This window comes from Megascapheus bottae, chromosome 4 (assembly GCF_031878675.1).
Source record: "Megascapheus bottae isolate mThoBot1 chromosome 4, mThoBot2.hap1, whole genome shotgun sequence".
In the NCBI taxonomy this organism is placed as follows: Eukaryota; Metazoa; Chordata; class Mammalia; order Rodentia; family Geomyidae; genus Megascapheus; species Megascapheus bottae.
In genome coordinates, this window is record NC_143512.1 from 51421115 (window position 1) to 51442851 (window position 21737).

The 21737-nt window shown below is 36.2% G+C and overlaps 1 protein-coding gene across 3 annotated transcripts in view; it reads left to right on the forward strand.

Annotated features, from left to right (window-relative positions):
- The window catches only part of Ercc8 (ERCC excision repair 8, CSA ubiquitin ligase complex subunit), a 49219-nt gene extending 35734 nt beyond the window's left edge, over window positions 1-13485 (forward strand). For all 3 annotated transcript variants that reach the window (XM_090331902.1, XM_090331903.1, XM_090331904.1), the window contains 3 exons: window positions 2382-2579; window positions 7682-7762; window positions 9873-13485. In XM_090331902.1, coding sequence (XP_090188028.1) covers window positions 2382-2579; window positions 7682-7762; window positions 9873-9941 — 348 coding nt within the window. In that variant the 3' untranslated portion in view covers window positions 9942-13485. The remainder of the gene's footprint in view (window positions 1-2381; window positions 2580-7681; window positions 7763-9872) is intronic.
- Window positions 13486-21737: the final 8252 nt, after the last annotated feature.

The window sequence follows — 21737 nt, forward strand, 5'->3', positions numbered from 1 at the left end:
ATATACATACATTGCCACCTAATTTTAAGAAGAAAAAAATGCCTTTTAAATCCTTGTATTAATCATGGTGAAGGGTTATCTGCATGCTCATAATTCTCAGTTGATTAATTATTGGTTTTCATTATTAGCAGGAAAGAAGTCTGCATTTCTGACTACCATCCCCTGAGCAATCTTTTTGTATAAAAGAATAGAATTAGCACTATGTCCAAGATACTATTATATTTATCTATATGAAATATGTTATAAAAAAGAATAAAATTAGCAGTTTATCTTTAATACATAATTATTTTGTTAAATAATAACCTTACTTATATGTAGCTGAAATTATGTAATACTGTATCTACCATTTGTGTTCTATACTGTTTATTCTTAGCTTTTATCCTTGTTTCTTGTACAGTTTCATAATTGTAATTTGTATAAGCAGAAGAGTTGATATCACATTGGAAACATACATCCATTTTTAGTTATTTCACCATTCTAAGCTGCATTTAATTCCCTTGAGCATATCACTTTCTGTTGTTTAATTATTTCCTTAAGTTAAATTCCCAGGAGCAATTACTGGGTCAAGAATATATTTGCTGTTTAATGAATACAGTTCTTCAAGAGGAAAGGAGTCCTAGAAATGGACAGTAGAGATAATTGTTCAACAGTGAGACTGTATTTAATGCCACAAACTACACACTTAAAATTGTTAAGGCCAGGTGCTAGTGGCTCATGCCTCTAATTCTAGCTACTCAGGAAGCTGAGATCTGAGGATCATGGTTCCAACCCAGCCTAAGCAAGAATGTCCATGAGACTCATATCTATAATGAACTACCAGAAAATCAGAAGCGGAGCTGTGGATCAAAGCAGTAGAGCATTAGCCTTAAGGAAAAGGCAATTATTGACAGGATCAAGGCCCAAAAGGGACCAGCAAGAACAACACCAAACAAAAAAAAAACGATGAGCACAGTGGCTCATGCCTGTAATCGTAGCTACTCAGGAGGCTGCAATCTGAGTATTGTGGTTCAATGCCAGCCTGAGCACTAAAGTCTGTGAGACTGTTATCTCCAAATAGCCACTAGAAAACCAGAAGTGATGCTGTGGCTCAAGGGTAGGAAAAGATCTCAGGAACAAAGCCCAGTCCCAGGGGTAAGGTAGTAGCCTTGAGCTGAAGACCTCAGGGACAGCACCCACGCCCAGAACCAGAAAAAGCCCACAACCAGGGAAAAAAAAAAAAAAAGTTAAGATGGCCCCCAAATGTCCAGAAACAAGAATATACTAAAGCCACTAGCACAATGATGTTCTTTGCAGTACTATTTACCATAGCAAAGATATGGAACCAACCCAGATGCCCCTCAGTAGATGATTGGATCAAGATGTGGTACTTTTACACAATGGAATTCTATGCTGCCATCAGAAAGAATGACCTTGCCCCATTTGTAAGGAAATGGAGAAAGACTTGGAAAAAATCATATTAAGTGAAGTAAGCCAGACCCAAAGGAACATAGGCTTCATGGTTTCCCTATTTGTAATAATAGGTACACATCTAGAACTCTCCTAGCAGAAGATTACAATAGCTCAAAACCTAGGTACTTAAGGTCATATAGGATGAAACTAAATGAAAGGAACTCAAGGATACGGAAACAAGAGATTTATCTTGTGTGATTGTTGTTCTTAATGTACTATGTTATTTCTCTTCTTTTTTTGCCCTTATGGTTAATCTCATTGTTACTGTATCTGACTTTGTTACCTTGTATATTGTATATGTGTTGATTTGTTCATTTGAAATAGGAAAGGGAAGGGGGGAAAACAAGATGGTTAGGAAGGGATGCGGGGAGGGAGATGGAGACAAAAATATGAGAAGAGGTATCAGTGTGTGAGAGGTAATGCACCTGATGAATGTAACTGTAACCCCTCTACATTATCTGGACAATAAAAAAAGAGGAGAAGAAGAAGTTAAGATGGCCAATCTTGTGTTTACCACCATTAAAAATAAATAAATAAATAAATAAAATGGCACAGTATACCTAACCCCCGCTCTCGCCCCCCAAAAAACCTATTTTTCTCTTTTATAATGACTAAATTATAATTTCATCAGTATGTTATGTCACTTATGCCATTACTGATTTTGTTATATTTCTTAATGTTTTACTAAACCAGAGGTTTTCACTATACCCTTTGGTAGAGTGCTTGTCTGCCATATGTAGCCTCTGAATTCCATCTCAAAGCACTGCTCCCCTCACCAAATTAGCCAGCCTAAAATGGTACAAGATTGTTTTAATTTGCATTTTCACTTCTGTCAAAGATGAAATATAAACATTTACTCGTGTTCTTCTCACTACTTGTATTTTTTAATTCAGTTTGAAGAAATGAATAACTTTATGATTTTATTCCTACAGGTGAACTATGGAAAAGTTTGTAATGACAGTAGAAAAGGATTGAAATTCACTGTCTCCTGTGGCTGCAGTTCAGAATTTGTTTTTGTGCCATATGGTAGCACCATTGCTGTTTATGCAGTTTACTCAGGAGAACAGATAACTATGCTTAAGGGACATTATAAAACGGTTGACTGCTGTGTATTTCAGTCTAATTTCCAGGTAAGGTTGATACTTAAAGAAATTCAAATGTTTCCATAGCTAGCTTACTAACTGGTAGTATATAAACTAGGAGTTTGTGATTTCATTGTAAAGAATTATACTTTAAATCCACATTTGAGGTAGGATTTATTTAATAAATAGTAGTATAGCCTACATTATACATATACATAAATGTATGTATATATACATACATATACATATATATATATATATATATACACACACACATATTGGCTGGAAGTGTTTCTTTTGTCTAAGTTCCATTTAGCCATTCAGAATCTGATGAAATACTTTGTTACAAAGTAATATTTAGAATAAAAATAAATAAATGTAGGATTTTAATCTCAGAGTACATCTTAGTTCGTGTATATGTAGATGTACTAAAACTTTAATTTCTTTATTTTCTGCCCTTTTAATCAGTGCAACTCTTTTTTTTAATGCCCAAACTCTTATTTACCATCAAGCCATTCTCTTTCATTCTCTTTGTTATTACATTTGAAACAAAAATTTTTGAAAGAGCATTTGTACAAATGACCTCATCTTCTTTAAATAAATCTAATAGAACAAGATACATATTATTTCCTCTGTTATATGAGTAGGAATATAAAAGTCATAAAAATTAAACACTGATTGTTAAATACTATTAGTTAAACCCTGGATTGTTAGAGTTTAAAGAGACTATATCACCTGGGACAACTCTTGTTCTGATCATTCATTCATAACACTAAGTAACTATTTTGTGCATGACATTGTGTTATAGGATACATCAACTTGATAGTTTGTCCAATGTACAATATCATAGTAATGCACACTACTAATATATTCAAATATCTACATATCCTATTAGCTGGTAAACAGCTACTACATCAATGTCCTCGAGTGACTTAGGCCTCAACTCAACCCAGCAACTTGAAGAGGACCCCAGAACCTTGCTCCAGCCCTATGCTCATTGTTTCTCTGTTTATGCATTGCCCTGGGGAACTAGTTAAATTTTTCCTGTTATTTTCTGGGGAAACATGAATTACTCTAAACCTATTAATCCTTCTGTATTCAAAGAAGATTCTAGAATATTATTTTCACTTAGAGACACAGCCAAAATTTTAACCATGATATTTTGACTATAAAAATCTATCTTTAAGTGGGGCACCCCGTGGCTCACACCTGTAATCCTAGCTACTCAGGAGGCTAAGATCTGAGGATAAAGGTTCAAAGCCAGCCTAGGAACAAAAGGACCTGAGACTCTTATCTCTAATTAACCTCTAGAAAATTGGAAGTGGGGCCTGGTTCAAGGGTAGGGCCATAACCTTGAGCTGAAGAGCTCAGGAACAATGCCCAGGCCCAGGGGTAGAGTGGTAGCCTTGAGCTGAATAGCTCTAGAACAGTGCCCAGGCAGAGTTCAAACCCCATGACCCACCAAAAAAAAATTCTGTCTTTAATCAAAATCATTTTCCTAATAGGTATATCTAGAATTGATAAAATATATCAAGGTTGGCTGGGAGTGTGGCTTATTGGTAGATTGCCTGCCTAGCATGCACAAAGCCTTGGCTTTGACTCCTTGGTACCAGATATACAGAAAAAGCTGAAAGTGATTCTGTGATTCAACTAGTAGAGTGCTAACCTTGAGAAAGCTCAGGGATGTTGCCTGGCCCTGAGTTCAAGCCCTAATATTAGCAAAAATAAAAATTAAAATATATCAAGGCATAGATTTTTTTTAGTCCCTGGAATATCTAAGTTAGCCAGAGACCTAAGTCAAATTCTATTTCTGTGTATGTACATTTCAGACAGAATTGAATCACTGAACTATCAGAAAGTTCCCAATTTACAGATTATTATTCTGAAAATGGAAGTAATATGAAATATAGTGAAACCTCTTCAGAATACACTAATAAACATGAATATAAAAGGGTTTTTTTTTGTTTTGAAGGGGTATCAATATGTGAGAAGTAATGCACCCACTACCTGACGAATATGACTGTAATCCCTCTATACATTACCCCAACAATTAAGAGGCGGATTGTAATAGGTACTTTGTGTACCTGGATGAAAATGGAACAAGAAAGCCTGTTGACATTGGTTTGGGATGGATGGCAAGGAAAATGAGGGAGGATGAGAAGCAAGTGAATTTGACAAAAGTATATTGTATGCAAATATGGACATATCAAAAGTAAACCTCTTGTGCATCTGATTGACACTAATAAAAAATGTGGAAAAGAATAAAGAGTGGTACTTTTGCATCCATTTAGCAGAAGAATCTGAAAAAAATATACTAGTTCTTGCATAAATATAAAAATCTTGTCAAGATGTGCTCAAATGGAAATGTTAATTTCCATTAGTAATACATTATAACTTATTAACAAATAGAAATTTATGAAACTAATCTTTTATAAATAACATTGAAAAATTGATGAGCAATAGAATATATAGCCTCTGAACACTATCTTCATAATATTAAATTCAAAAGTTAAACATAACTGTATCTTAAAGAAGCCTGGCATATGTCATCTTAATCAAATGATCAGAGTTGACTCAGTTATGAGACATTACTTGTCTAATACGCCTGCAAAATTCAATCATCTAATTTTAATCATGGAGACACAAGAAGCCAAGCCAAATTTGAAGGACATCCTACTGAATAACTAGTGTGTACTTCAAAACTATGAAGATCAGAAAAGCTAGAGATCAAGAACTGTTCCAGGTTGAAAACAAGAGAAATGATATTAGCATGTGATTCATAATAGAACCCTTTTGTTACGGTGGACATTACTGGGACAGCTGGTAAACTTGAATGGGATTTAAGAATAATATTGCAGTGTGAATTTTCTGATTTCGTTGGTTGTATTGTTCATATGCAAGTGCCTTTGTTCACAGAAAATAGATACTGAAAACTGTTCAAGAACAGTAGGAACTTATTCTTGCATATAGTTCAGGGGAAAAAAATTCTCTGTACTATATCTGCAGCTTAAACTTTGAGGTTTCTATGAAAATTCTAGCTTAAATGTTGCTTCTTAAAAGCCTGTTTTATATTTTTGATTTGATGGGTTTCTTGTTGTGTTTAGTTGGTTGCCTTGATCAAGATATATTCATTATACATGAGTGCTTAATGATAATAAAAAAAAGAAAAAAAGAAAAGAAAAGTAAAAAGCTATTTTGTCATTTAAGCTTTTTTGAGCACTTTTGTTGATCTTTGGTCTTCTTTTTGTTTTTTTGGGGGGGTTGACCTTTGGTCTATTATCTTTTTTACCCTCCTTTTGCCTTTTCATAGTTGTTGTTTACTAATTACGTTTCTTCAAATGGGCCTAATTTTTTATTGTTATTGTAAAGATGATATACAGAGGGGTTACAGTTACATAAATCAGCTAATAAGTACATTTCTCTTTGGACAATGTCATTCCTTCCCTCACTTTCTCGCAGTTTTTCCCTCCCATCCCCACACACAAGTGGTATAGTTAATTTTCAGTGTAGTTTCTAGCGAGTACCACTGCTACATTTGTTTACCCTTTTGTATATATATGTATATGTGTGCTGGTCCTGAGGCTTGAACTGAGAACCTGAACTTTGTTGCAGAAGGCTAACACTCTACCACTTGCTCCTCTTGTGGATTTTTTGGTACTTTTGGAGATAAGAGTCTTACAGACTTTCCTTCCCAACCTTCTGGAGATCCCCTCAGATCTCAGACTCCTGAGTAGCTGGTGTTACAGGCCTGAGCCACCAGTCTAGATGATTTTTTTTTTTTTGGCCAGTCTTGGGGTTTGAACTCAGGGTAGGCACTGTCCATGGGCTTTCTCAAGACAAGGGCTCTACCACTTGAGCCACACCCCACTTCCAGCTTTTTCTGTTTATGTGGTACTGAGGAATCAAACTCATGGCTTTATGCATGCTAAGCAAGCACTCTGCCACTAGGCCATGCTCCTGGCTCCTGACCTATCTTTATGTACCATATTTCCTTTATATTTGTATATTTGATCTATATTTCATTCTCTTGATATTTAATATTTTCCAATGTCACTAAATATTCAGAAAATAATTGTAATGACTGTCATATTACATCATATTACTATAACACTTTTTGGATAGCTCTTCATGTATTTACTGGCAATGGTTTTTATTTTTGTTGTTATATATTTTACATGGATGGTATTTTTGAATTTTCTGTGAATGTGCTGTAATTTCTTAGAAATAACTATAAAAGCTGGCTGCATATTGATTGTATTGTGCGAAAGAGGATACGCCAGTATTATTTCTCTGGCTCAAAGGCATGTTCTCAGTAATAACCAACATAACATTCTTTCAGTTTTGTTGGGGACATCAGAAAGCACTGGTCAGCCAGAAGCAAACACCGTTGCCTTAGGGACATTGACATGGCCTGAGCATCAACCAGGCTTTTATGACAAACTTTGCAATGGGAGATGTGGGATCTTCAAGCTCTATATAGCAGCCAATTGGCAGCAGTGAGTTAAATAAAGCTTTTTATGAACTTCTACACTCACTATTTTTGCAGAAACTCATGTGGTTTCTTCATGGAAGTCTTTATTTTGTAGCTCAATTATTTGCAAAGAAAGGCTATTTACTTTCTATATTTTTTTCTTCTCTACTCCTGACACTTGAAATACACAGATACTGGTAATTGGTCCATCCTCTAGGATATCAAATGGGTTTTGTATGTTTTCCACACCATTGGCTAATGCCCATATATCTTAATACTATTTTTAAGCAAATCAAAGCTTTCCTATATCTTTTCAAACAAATAAAAGTAAAATGGGTATCAGCCCTTCTTCAGTGAGTATAAATAGAATTAATCTAATTAATCTAACCTAAGAATTGTTTCAAAAATAGGGCTAGGAGTTTGGCCTAGCGGTAGAGTGCTTGCCTAGCATGCACGAAGACCTGGGTTCGATTCCTCAGTACCACATACATAGAAAAGGCCAGAACTGGTTCTGTGGCTCAAGTGGTAGAACACTAACCTTGAGGAAAGCCCAAGGACAGTTCTCAGGCCCTGAGTTCAGTCCCCAGGACTGACAAAAAAATAAAATAATATAGTTCATTTTAGGTTAGTATGGGCTTTAAAATAATCCACAATCAGACCTTTGCTTTCTGTGTTTTAGGAACTTTACAGTGGTAGCAGAGATTGTAATATTCTTGCTTGGATACCATCCTTATATGAACCCATTCCTGATGATGATGAGGTAAATACTATTTTTACAAATTTTATAGTCATTCAACCCATTTATTGCTATTTTCTGACTGCAGAATTTGTTACAACATATTCATAAAAATATCAAGAGAATAGGAAATTTCTCTACTGTAGTTAACACATTTTTATTTTCTTGTTTATTCCTATGCATGCATTAGAACATGTAACTATATTTTTACATAGTCCTATTTTAATTAACAAGGGCATTTAGTATCACTTAGTGTAGCTTGGCGTCTGTTCTATCATTTATATATCACAATTTAAATGTCTTCACATTTCTGTTGACTATTATAAACAAGATCAAGATAAATACCTGTTCAAAGTTGTTTATAGTTCCACTTATTTTTGTTTTTTTTTAATGATAGCTTCCTAGAAGTGAACTTACATGTAGAGTTGCCATGTATGACATTTTTAAAGCTCTTTGTTCATACTGTCAGATTTTACCAACTAACACTCACCTTACCAGTCTTAAAGGTCTATTTAATAGGATAAAGTAGTACAAATATGACTGAATAAAGAGCCTTAAAAATGTATGAGACCCCCATCTCAAATAATAAAAAGGTGAGCCTGTTTATGTGCTTCTATTTGTCCCAGTTATGGGAGAACCATAAATTGTAGAGCCACAGGCCAAGCAGGTATAAGGCATAAACGTAAGACCCTACTCAAGAAATAACTGAAGCAAAAATTACTGGGGATGTGGCAGAAGTGAAATAATACTTGTCTAGCAATTGTGAGGCCTTGAATTCAAATCCTAATACCACTAAAAATACCAAAATGCAGTGGATAAGCAAAAGTGAATTATGTTTGATCCATGGCCTTTTTTTTGATTGGGGGTTTCAGGGGAGAGGCAATCGAGGGGCTTGAACTCAGAACCTGGGCACTGTCCTTGCGCTTTCTCAAGGCTAGAGCTCAACCACTTGAACCACAGCACCACTTCCTGCTTTTTCTGTATATGTGGTACCAAGAAATCAAACCCAGCGCTTTGTGCAGGCTAAGCAAGCACTCTACCACTAGGCCATGCTCCTAGCCCCTCCATCGCCTTTTAGTTGACTCTTTTTCTCTTTAAATTAACATCAAGCTGTTTTACGGGAAATATTATGCAAAGATGTTATCTTTTCGAAGTACTAATCTACGCACTGTTATACATGCATATTTATTCTATAGTGCTACAGTGAGCATGGCTGTGCTGGTAGCTGTAGTGTGGTTTATTTGAATTAGGGCAGGGAAGGGGAACAACAAAATGGTGAGACAAGAAAAGGGTGAATCAGTGCAACAGCAAGGCTCACAAGACAATATGCTGGAAATGAACTTGGCAACTTGGGGTGGAGGGAAAGTAGGAGAAAAATGTGGGAGGGGATAACAGTGTTTGACAAGAAATGTACTCACCACCTTACGTATGTAACTGTAACCCCTCGGTGTATCACCTTCACAATAAAATTAAATTAAAAAAGCAAAAAAAGGAAAGTTTAAAATTCAAAACAATTTCATATTGCAAGTTCAAGTAATCAGAAGTACTTTAAAGTAATCTTAACCTAAGCCATAGTAAAAACAAATCATTGTGTATAGAACTAGAAGAAACTTATTGATAAAGAAAGTTTGGCATTCCAGAATCATTTTTAATATGTTTAATTCCTCCATGAAAGCAATTCTATATCAAAAGCTAAGTGTCATAAAATTTTTACGTGGGTAGCTGATTGCATCCAGCAGCTATTGACAAGATGTATTTCATACCTCAGTGTACAAATGCTATGGTTTCTTGTACCTGTGGATTACTTTCTTTTGGCCCTAGTCCAAATGAAATCATATTACCTTAGATTTGGGAGTATTTCTTACATTTTATTTTGCAATTAGCTACTACACTGTTTCTTTAAAAATAATATAATTGGGGGGAAGGAAAATGGGGACCAAGACATGAGAAAGGGTATCAATGTATGTGAATTAATGCACCTTCTATCTGGTGAATATAATGTAACCCTTCTATTAATTACAATAAAAATATATGGAAAAAATCTAATTGCTATTCTTCTGACATATTTTGTAACTATATTACAAACCTAAAATATGAAGTAGGAAAATAGAATCTTTCTTTTTTGTCTCTTTAGACTACCACCAAATCACAATTAGATCAAGCATTTGAAGATGCCTGGAGCAGCAGCGATGAGGAAGGATGAACATCAGCCTTCAGTATCTTCATTCGTGTGGATTTTTTTTAACTGTTCCATCTTTTCCTGACAATTAGCCCTGTGTTTGGACTAATATTCCCCACATACATCTTTTTATATGAGGTTAACATTTTATAATATATTCTGAAAGAGACTTCTGTATAGGTTTTCAAATCAGAACTTATCTCACTGGTCCCAGTTGCTGTTCCTGGGTCTCTCCCTGTTGCCAAATACAAGAACAGAAGTTGTGTGTCAACTGGGTCTTGAGCAAATTGTGTGAACCTGCACAGACATATGGAATCTCAGAAGACTGTCAAGTAAATGTTGCCAGCCCTGACAGCATACTGCAGGCTAATCAGCCTGTTATTTCCACCTTCCAGGATGACTTACTATTGCTCTAAAGGCAGAGAGGCAGAAGGATCTGAGAGTGCAGCCACCCCAGGCTAAGTTAGGGAGTTTCTATCCACATGAACAAAAAGAATGGACATATGGCTCAATTAGTGGAGTGCTTGCCTACCATTCAGTCCCATAAGAAAGAAAGAGGGAAGGAAGGGAGAGAAGCTTTTAGCAAGAATAACAGCAGTGAAAATGAATCATTGGAAGGATGCTGAGCATGTTTGTAGGCAAAATTACCAAATCAAGTCTGAGGTCATTTTGACCTACATAAAGAGATCCTGTTTTGAAAAGACTGAGAGCAAGATACCTATCTTGCTCTCATTTTGGTGACTTCCCCATGAATCTCTTTATGGCACCTAATTTCTTACAGTAGGATGTTTAGTCATGCTAAACAGAAAATCCTTACATTAGTACCTCAGTCTCTATCCTTTACCTCTCTTGCCATAGTCCAGGTTATTATACTAGTAGGTATTGTTTGATTTTACAACTTTATAGAGACCTGTACACCCCTATATGGGAATGAATTTGTTTTGCAGAAGTAGCATATCTGTCTTGATCTTTCAGATAACAGCTCAGGAATCCTTGTGTGTCATCTATTGTGAGCTCATTCTTCCTAACTGGCTGTACTACATCTTGAAATTGAACAATGATTTTTTTCAACTATTCTGACCAGGGCCAGATGTACAATATAAATTATAAAATATGCTCTATTTAAGTGGTGCTTTGGGTGGTATAACTTAATTATTAAATGTCATTTTGTCTTCTAGATTTTTTTTCTAAGCTAGACATAAAATTCTTACTTGAACCAGGCACTGGTGGCTCACACCTGTAATACTAGCTACTTCAGGAGGCTGAGATTTGAGGATCATGGTTCAAAACCAGCCCAGGCATGAAAGACCGTGAAATTCTCATCTCCAGTTAACCACTAGAAAACCAGAAGTGGCATTGTGGCTTAAGTAGTAGAGCTCTAGCCAAGAGCTGAAGAGCCCAGTGACAGTGCCCAAGCCCAGAGTTCAAGCCCCATGACGAACCAAAAACAAAGATTCATACTTGGCATATCATCCTTTTCATTCTTTAGTCCATATTGTTCCACTTTATTGTTTCCAGCTTCTCTCATAGTCTCTTCTGTTTGGCTTTTCATCATTATTCTTACAATAGTGCCAGTGAGTATTTACTGTTTCTGTTCTTTTAAATTTTTGTTTTACTGCTTTCCCTTCACCACAAACCTTTGTTGAGTGCTGGAGGGACAGTGAGAGGTTAATTGCTTAGAGAAATATATCACAGAAATATAGAAGTTGTGTATAAGCTACCCTTGAAACTAATTGGTTTATTCAGTTGATATTTGTATATCTTATTCATAATGGATATCAAAAAAATCTATAATGAAGTCAACTACATCTCTCCAGGGTTTCCTTTTACACATTTTCCTTCCATTCTATCATATCTAACAGTCATGCAAGGTGCTTTTATGCTGCCATAGAGTTCAAAGGACACTTCTGTTAGTTGCTTACTTCATTTCTTATCTTGAACCTAGTTTTACCTGAAGTTATCCATGATGTACCTGTGAAATGTCTCATTTTTAAAAAATGTACAAAAATAATAACCGCATATGTTATTGGCATAACCCTATCCTAGGGTTAAGCAGAAAGCCTGAAAGTAGTATCAGGGAAAAGCTTGCTATCAAGCCTTTATTTTACAATTGAGCCAGGTGCCAGTGGCTCACGCCTTTAATCCTAGCTATTCAGGAGACTGGGATCTGAGGATCAAGATTTGAAGCCAACCTGGACAGAAAAGTCCCCATGAGACTCTTACCTTCCATTATCCACTCAAAAACCGGAAGTGGCACAGTGACTTAAAGTGATAAAGCACTAGCCTTGAGCCCAGTCAGAGTACCCAGGCCCTGAGTTCAAGTCCCTTAAGATTAGAAAAACCAAATACATTTATGTAATTAAATTGTCTTTAATATTTTTCTATAGTCATGTACATTTCAGTAGCATTAAAGCAGCAAATCAACAATCAGTTAAACCTTGCTAGAAATGGAATGGCAAAATCCTGGCACAGTGAAGCTTTTACCATCCATAAAGTATAGCATAGAAATCTAATTAAAGAAAAAACATTATCTTGTTGCAATGTACTGTGATGAAGGTTCTAGATGTTGAAGGGTTAAATCTAGTGGTTGGTATAGAAATGCTTTAATTCACGGGTGCGGTGGCTCATGCCTGTACTCCTAGCTACTCAGGGGGCTGAGATCTGAGGATCAAAGTTCAAATACAGCCTGGGCACAAAAGGACCTGAGACTCTTAGCTCCAATTAAACCTCTAGAAAATGGGAAGTGGGGCTTGACTCAAGGGTAGGGTGGTAACCTTGAGCTGAAGAGCTCAGGGATAGTGCCCAGGCTGAGTTCAATCTCCATGACCCCCCCACCCCCACACACACACAGACACAAATGCTTTAAATTCTGGGGCTGGTGGTTTGGCCTAATGGTAGAGTGCTTGCCTAGCATGCATAAAGACCAAGGTTTGATTCCTTGGTACCACATACATAAAAAAGGCCAGAAGTGGGGCTGTGGCTCAGGTGGTAAAGTCCTAGCTTTGAGGAAAGCCCAAAGACAGTGTTCAGGCCCTGAGTTCAAGCCCCAGAACTGGGAAGAAGAAGACGACCACACAGGTGGAAGAGGTGAGGGAGGTGGCTGAGGAGGAAGAGGAGGAAGAGAAATGCTTTAATTCTGAGAAGTTCTAGACTCAGGGTCATAACTAAATGACTTTTTAACTTTGCAAAGAATGTATGAAGTCAGATGCTACCTGGAAACTACTGAACTTCCTAGGTACCCACAATTATTACAGCAAATTACCTATCTTGCTGGGATATACAGTTCTTGCTGCCTTCAGATTTGTTTCTATTGTTTTTATTACAAAATTTAAGAATGGGGCGGAGCAGTAATAAAAGACTATTATGCTCTCAAGTTAGTAATCTAAGTGTAAGAAGCCATAAGTGAATGTCCTGTATCCTCTTGACTTCTCATGAAGATACTAGTAGATTTTGTACTAATGAGTGAATACAGCTGTCCTACTTCATGCTCTCCCAAGACTTGGAAAAGAGAAGATGTCACAATCCTAATCTGGTTAATCTGTCACATTATATCAATGTGTAAGATGGAGTTCTTGCGTCTTCTCATTTTTTTTAATGTCTTATCTGTTTGCCAGTGGTTACTTCATAATGTTTTCAGAACTTATTGCAGGTAGCCCTAGGTCTAGCAGGTAACTTAGCTTTACTCAGCTTGTAAAAACAAGATGTGATTGGTACACATGATATGCACAAGCCACTTCTTTTGTGTTCAAAATATTCTTAATGGAAATGGTAGCAACAGCCATGAGCTACAGTCTGATGACACTTAGGACAAACCTCAGAAAAAGTGGAAAAGCTGGACCTGTGGCTCCGTCACTTAACTCTTCCATCTTCTATTCATACTACATAGTAGCTTCATCCACTTTGTATGATCTGTATGTTTTCTAGACAATTCACTGTTCCAACTTAAACTAAAGTAAGAAAACAACATTCCTAATGTCTTTGGAAAATAATTTAGCTATTTTTATTACATTGTTGTAATGTTCACATGTATATATTGTAAAATCCTAGAATTTCAGTAAGCACCATGGAAAAGATTTTTGAAGAGTGGTAATATTGTTTTGTACTTTTTGCTGGACGTGTGACTCAGCAGTAGGGCATCTACCAAGCAAAGGCCTGAGTTCAAACCCTGGTACTGCCTCCCACAAATTATAATGGTTTATACAGTAAGAACGTAATAGCTGGGCATGGTGTTAATACCTATAATTCTCGTACTGGGGAGGCTAAAGTAGGATTGTAATTACAAGGACAACCTGTGCTATATGAGTGAAACGTCTCCAAAAAAAAAAGGAAAGAGAAAAAGGGCAAGAAGGAAACCAGGGAGAAAACAATGGTGGAAAGGAGAAGGGAAAAAGGTTGAAATAAGCAAGGGATCAGAAATCAGAAGACCTGAGATTTCATCTATTGTTACTTCCTAGTAACCATGTATATTTGAATTTCTTTTATCTTCCTTGTTTTCTTAGATAAAAAGAAGGGGGCAGGGTCAAAATGGAAGAAGAATATGTATATTTCGTGAGTAAACAATAACTATTACTAGGCCCTTGGTTGTGTAACAATAACTACCCACAGTGTTGAAAATTAATGATTATTCATGTAATTTCCTGTGTATGAAATTTTGAGTGGTATTTATTACTTAATGATAATTTCATTGATTTGTAGTCTCCCAAAATTGTAAAGTTGCTGAGTCTTTTTACTGGGTTCAGGATTTATTAATTATAGCCCAGACTAAATATATTATGCCCAGATTTATCATATGAGTTTCAATAGCAGAAGGTGAAAAAAGTTATGAAAACTTGAGTTCAGACTCCTTTCTAGGGTTTTCTCTTCTAGCCCATTCCAGTCCATTCCCTACTATGGAAAAATGACATATTTCTGGGAACTTTATACAGTTAATATCACTAGTTACCTTTATATCCACAAAAACGTATAGGAAAAGTAAGATGAATCCCAATCTCAGATGCTCCCAAATTATAGAGAAACATGGTAAATAAATGGAAGGACAGGATTAATAAGAATCTTGGCTGGGTGCCAGTGGCGCACACCTATAATCCTAGCTACTCAGGAGGCTGAGATCTGAGGATCGTGATTCAAAGCTAACCCCGGGCACAGAAATACCATGAAACTCTTACTTCCAATTAACAACCAGAAAACCAGAAGTGGCACTGTGGCTCAAGTGGTAGAGCACTAGCCTTGAGCTGAAGAGTTTAGGGACATGGCCCAGGCCCAGAGTTCAAGCCCCACAACCGCCTCCCCCCACCCCCAAAAAAGGAATCCTGTAAGCATTTATTCTTTTTTTTTTAAATTTTTTTAATTCTAATTAGTAAAAGGGTTACATGATATTTGCCAGATAGAAGGTGCATTAATTCACATACATTGATACCCTTTCACATGTCTTGGTACCCATTTCCCTCCCCCCCCACACCCCCCACCCAGCATTTATTCTTAGCTAAAACAAAAGCTGCTTACCTAAGTTTGTTCCTTTTACACTTTTAAAATAAAAAATCATAAATCAAAAATGACTTTAGATTTAGCTATCATTTGGGTCTTGGCTGTCTTCCCCAGGCCCAAGTATATTGTTTGAGTTATGCAAGCTGCCATGTTTTGCATTTTGTAAAACAAGTGTAGAGTTTACCGTGACTTACTGGAATACTCCTGCAGTCCTGAGTTTAAGCACTTCAATGAACACTGAAAAATAGTTTTGTAATGTTGCTTACACAATGTTCAAGAATTATTCAAACACTTAAAACCTTTTTGATACCAGAAGTGAATGACAGTTTTTTATCTACTCTTATTCACTGGGAAACAATTAAAATTCTTATGCAGGTTCTTTAAATTCTACAAGCTCATCTTTAACATGCTAGACCATATACATGGTAAATGCCTATGTGCAAATATTAGTTTGTTTCAGAATACAATATTGGCTGCAATCTACCTTTTTTTGTAAACCCATCATAATAGCAGACAGCTAATGCCAAACTTCATTAAAAAAGTATATACTGGACTGAAAAGATGGACTGGAATTATAGATTTTTATTCATGAAAATATAAAAGGTGCTAATATACTAAGGAATTTTCTTGGCATGAAAACCCTTTGCCAATGTTTTATTTCCTAATAGCTTTATAGAGAATGATTGCTTAGTACACTAATCATTAATAGATGTAGTATTAATCAAGGAAGGACTAGATTGTACTTCCATAATGATATCTCCTTTTCTTAAAACACATAATTGCGCTAATCTTTCTCATATTCTTTGTCTCTCCCACCAGTCCTATGGATCACTCTACCATGAAATTGCATACCCAAACCTCATTTTCTCATTTGCAATGAAGAGAATGAAAATAATGAGACATAATGGTAAATGTCAGTTCCCAGTCAATTTGAGAGAGACATCAATTAGTTAAGAGAGACGATATGGGTTTTGTGATACACATGAGAACACATGCCCTATAGTGATGGAGTTTTTGTTTTGTTTTTTGTTAGATTAGACTTATCATAAAACCAAAAGTAAGATGGCTTAAATAAAATATGAACAGATTCTTTTGATTAAGTCCTGGAAAGAAATATCCAGCAGGTAGGCTTGGTTCCAATATCATCAGAAACCTATGATCTTCCTACCTTACCACTTTTGCTGTTAGTGTTTTCTCTTTTATGACAACTGGGGAACCTACTCATTTTATCCACATTCTGTTCAGAGAAACAGAAAAATAAAGTATACCACCACCCACATTTTAGGTCACTTAGTAGAAGTCTCATTACTGTCACTGGCATCCTGTTGTCCAGAACTGGTCACATATTACTGGAAAGGAAGCCAAGTCTTTATTCCAGGTGTCGTGCAGTAAGCCAAAACCTAACCAAAGCACTGAGGGATGAGAAAACAAGTAATATTTAAAGGAATTATTCGACAGGTGGAATAGTGCAAAGTGAGGAGACTGTTAATAGTGTGTTCAGAAGACATCTTTGAATAAAGATTGGGAGCAAGAGAGCAAGCATGCTGGGAGGACCTGAGCAGGATCACTCCAGGTACAGGAAACAGTACAAAAGACAATGCCTGCCTTGTTCTGGGAATAGCAAGGAAATTTGTGTAGCCAGAGGAAGCAGGGAGAGAAAATAGGAGATAAGGACAGGAAAGATGGAAAGAGATGGCAGTTCACAATGGCCTTGCAGCCTATTAGATTCTCTGAAACAAACATAAAACTTTCAGTAGAATTACATGAGCTCTCTCTGGCTACTGTTTTGATATAGATTCTAGGGGTGGGATGGAAGGAAACAATAGAAGCAGAAAGCTAGTTTAAAGGTTGGCAGGTAAGAAAAACTAGTCCTTGTAGGAGGAAATCCAAATATAGCACATCCCAAAGGAAACAAAAAGAAAAGCTTTCTGGCTTAGGTTTTCTGAATTTGATGGAGTAAGATTTTAAATCCTTTACTGGATGTATCATTGTATCAGTCAAGACAGGCTGCCTATTCTAGCAAATGAACTGAAGCATTCAGAAGCTTAATGTCATACAAATTGATTACAACTCATAGAAGATCCTTCTCCAAATTCTAACATGAGAACTCAGATTTCCCTTTCATCTTGTGACTCCACAACATTCAACATAGAAATTTTCCATGACTGAGCTTAAAGGATTTCACTTGGTATATATTCATGAGACAGTAGAATTGTCAAGCAAAAAAAAATAAAAATGTGCTCAAATTCTATTGGCCAGTTCTTACTCACATGACCATATGTAAGCTGCAAGGGAGGCTGGAAAATATAGTCTTCCATGTGGCCATCTCCCATGAATCTGCAATTATGACTTGGGCATTTTGCTCTCCATGATTTGTTGCCAAAACATTCCAAGTCCCTTTCTTCACCAAGCCAATTCCTTTACAAATTGTAAAGAACTGACTGTGTGTACCCATCATTTCCATTTACCTTCTATAACTCTTTCCTTAGACCTTCTGAAAAAAATAATTTCTTCATCCTATCCTTGAGAAAACAAGCTGAAACAAATGAGCTGTAACAAATAATGTGATAAAATAGCACATACTAAAAAATTCTAGAAAAATAGAGTATAAACTTTTTTTTCTTTTTTGCCACTCCTGGGCTTGGGCTCGGGGCCTGAGCTTTGTCCTTGGGTTTTCTCAAGGCTAGAGCTCTACCACTTGAGCCACAACACCACTTCCAGCTTCTTTTCTATGTATGTGTACTGAGGAATCGAACCTGGGTCTTCATGCATTCTAGACAAGCACTCTACTACTAGGCCAAACTCTGGGCCCTAGAGTGTAAACTTTTATGCTTTCTTAATTGCTTATTGTAAGTATTTAATTAACATATAGCTTTTCATGGTGATATCTTTTTTTTTTTTGGCAGTCCTGGGCTTGAGCTCAGGGCCTGAGCACTGTCCTTGGACTTTCTCAAGGCTAAAGCTCTACCACTTGAGCCTCAGCACCACTTCCAGCTTTTTTCTACATATGTGGCCATACCGAGGAATCGAACCCGGGTCTTCGTGCATGCTAGGCAAGCACTCTACCACAAGGCCAAACTCCCGGCCCATCATGATGATATCTTATTTATTTCTTTTGTAAAACAAATTATGAAAGTTCTGTTTGAAAAAATACTTTATAATGAAATGTAGATGAATGCTTTAGTTAAAATATTATGTTAGATTTGTCCCTCCCAGAAATTTGTGACACTAAGATCAATTGATGGAATAGAGTTGCTCAGGAAACATTTTTATGGTATTTGGAAGTCAAATCGATCTAAGTTAATTTCATGATCATAGCAAGTGGTAGTCATTCACAGTTGTAAATTATTTTTATTAGCATTTTCAAATACCACTTGTGATTTGCACAAAGATATTTACAATTTAAGGACTGTTCTTGTCCCATTTCTCACTTCTGTACTGTCTTAGAGATGGAGAGATAAGCAGAAGTATTATTTAAAAGAAAAAAAGAAGACAATTTATCTGAAACTCAGTTTGCAATTCCTATGTCCTCCTCTTAACAAAAAGCATTTAAGCCTGGCAGACCACAGAAACCCCATAGTGATGAAGCCAGATATATGAATTATGGGTTGTCATTTAATGTACCTATCACATTGCAATTATGTTTTTCCTTTGATGATATCGCAGCTATCATTATAGATATAAAATATACATGGGAAGACATATTAAAACATTTAAATAACAAGTTCACATAAGTACACCCACACTTTCCTACATTCCTTTTCACTATCTACACAGTTGTTTGTTATCTATGACATGTAGAATACTATTCTAGTCATTAAGGAAGTAAAGAGCCCAAAATCTCTGCCCTTAAGAGCCCATAATATAGTTTGTAAGTTATAGTGTCATAAGATATAGGTAATATGTACGATGTTAAAAGTTAATTATCAGAATCATACATATTATTTGTTAAATTGCAGATTGCTTGGTCTGCTTTCCAGAACTACTAAATAGGCATCTTGGGAAAATATATTTCCAGCCTAGGGTTTTGTTTGTTTGTTTTGTCTTCAAACACAATCTCACTATGTAACCTGAGCCAGCTCCAAACACAAGGTTCTCTTTGTTTTTCCCTAGTCCTGGGGCTTTAACTCATAGCCTAGGCACTCTCCTTGAGCCTTCTCAAGGCTAGTGCTCTACCACTTGAGACACAGCACTACTTCTGGATTTTTCTGTGTATGTGGTACCAAGGAATTGAACCCAGGACTTCATACATGCTAAGCAAACACTACCACTAGGACACATTTCTGGCCCAAGAATTGCATTTTAACCACATCCCAATGATTCAATCAGTAAAAAAAATCAGAATCAGTAGTAAAATCTTTTATAGGTTAATATAGAATAAGTTGATAGTATGCAGTCTTCTCTCAAACGATTGAAAATAAATCTATATATTTTATGCAAAAGGTCAACAAATTACTGAAAAGCATGTTTAATAAAAATAAAAGATGCACAGTAAATATATAAAAATGATACTATTATTTATGATTAGAAGGTATGCTTTAAAATACAGCATCTCCATTTGCCAAACATTACAATAGCAAAAGTAATTTTAAGATTCCTAAGAATAAACCTAATAAAAATATGAAAGACAAACACAAGGACTATTATAAGTTTAGTAAAATACAAAAGATATATTTAAATGAAGAAATAATATTTTCACTGCTAGGTCACCTCAACATTTCAGAGCTATAGGTTATCTCTATAACCTTACAGCAATTCTACCTTAGTTTCACACTGAAAGTTAAAAAGAAAACTCTTATCAAAACATACATAGGAGAGTAAAAAAGAAAGTTAAGGGAAGGAAAATAGACAATGGAGAATACCAGCAGTTTGTATCACAACCAAGGACTATTTCCCTGAATAGTTTTCCTTAATACATACAGTAAAGTCTCCCAGAAGTTGATCTCTAGGACTGAGGGAAAAATAAAGTGTGATATAAATCAGAGCTAGTTTTATGCCACTAGTCTGGTCTAGAGAGTTATCCCTACCAGTGGCAAACACAATTTTATGTCATAAACTTCAACATCAGGATCCTGGGTGAGGACATGGAGTAGATATTATCTGCTTGGCCCAGTTTCAGTCACAGTCATCTTCTACAGCTGAGGGCTGGTGTTCCACCACTTGAGCCACAGCTCCACTTTAGGCTTTTGAGTGACTAATTGAAGATAAGACTCTAACAGGAATTTTTCTTCCCAGGCTAACTTTGAACCTTGATCTTCAGATCTCATCTTACTGAGTAGCTAGGATTACAGGTGTAAGCCACCCACAATCAGTTCAAGAAACTTTTGAAACAGTAAAAAAAGGTTTTGAACAGGTTGAAACTTTAGTGGTCACATTTCTCTTAAAAAATACGACAGATTTGGAAAACATTCATGTTTGAATAGGAGATGATGTCTTTGTTCTACTCACAACTCCTAAGATCATTTATTGACTTCAATAAGTCACTTGCACACAACAGAGCCATTTAAACTATTCTACATTTTTTCTTTTCCCATTTACTCCTAAATTGCAGTCATGTTTTACCCACCTGCAAGATTGACCAATGACTTCTCTACAATTAAATAGTAGGTCCCTTTGTAATTTTTGTTGTCACTTCTACTTTGCACACTCTCTTTTCTTGCTGTGCTAGAAGTCTGGATTATTGTTTAGTAAATAGTCTCCTCACCTTTCCTAACTCTACTGATGTTGGGTGGCATACTTTAGCCAATGGAATGTTAGCCAACTTGATGTGAGCAGGATCTTTAATGCACTCTTGGGTTTTGGATTGGCTTTTGGTCTTGGTGACCTATTATAAGATCTTCAAACCAATTGCTGCTCTTTCATTCTGGGCCCCAAATGAACACGTATGCAATAGACTGGTTCAACCTGTAGGCTTAAAGTAGAGTCACTCCGTTTAGCACAGCTTAGGACAGATAAACCAGAAACTAACCCACAGATCTATGGGCATTAGAAAAAATAGATGACTATCCGCTATTAAGCTTTGGATTGATTTGGGTCGTCTTGTTTATAGGATGATGTATTATGTAGTGTTATTGCAGCAGGACCTACCGCAGAGGCACAACTACCTTCCACGACATACCATTTTTTAACTTTCCTCTAGTCTTACTGACTGCTTATCCACATTTCTCTGATTATTCACATAGAAGTACTTCCAAGAGTCAATTCTCAGACTTCTCATTTTTTAGTCTTGGGGTACTTAGTCATTCTCAAGCCTTTAAATGTTATCAGTGCCATCACAGGTCTTGGTTACAAACTTGGAGAATTCGCTGCCTATCTGACATGTCTACTTGGTAGGCA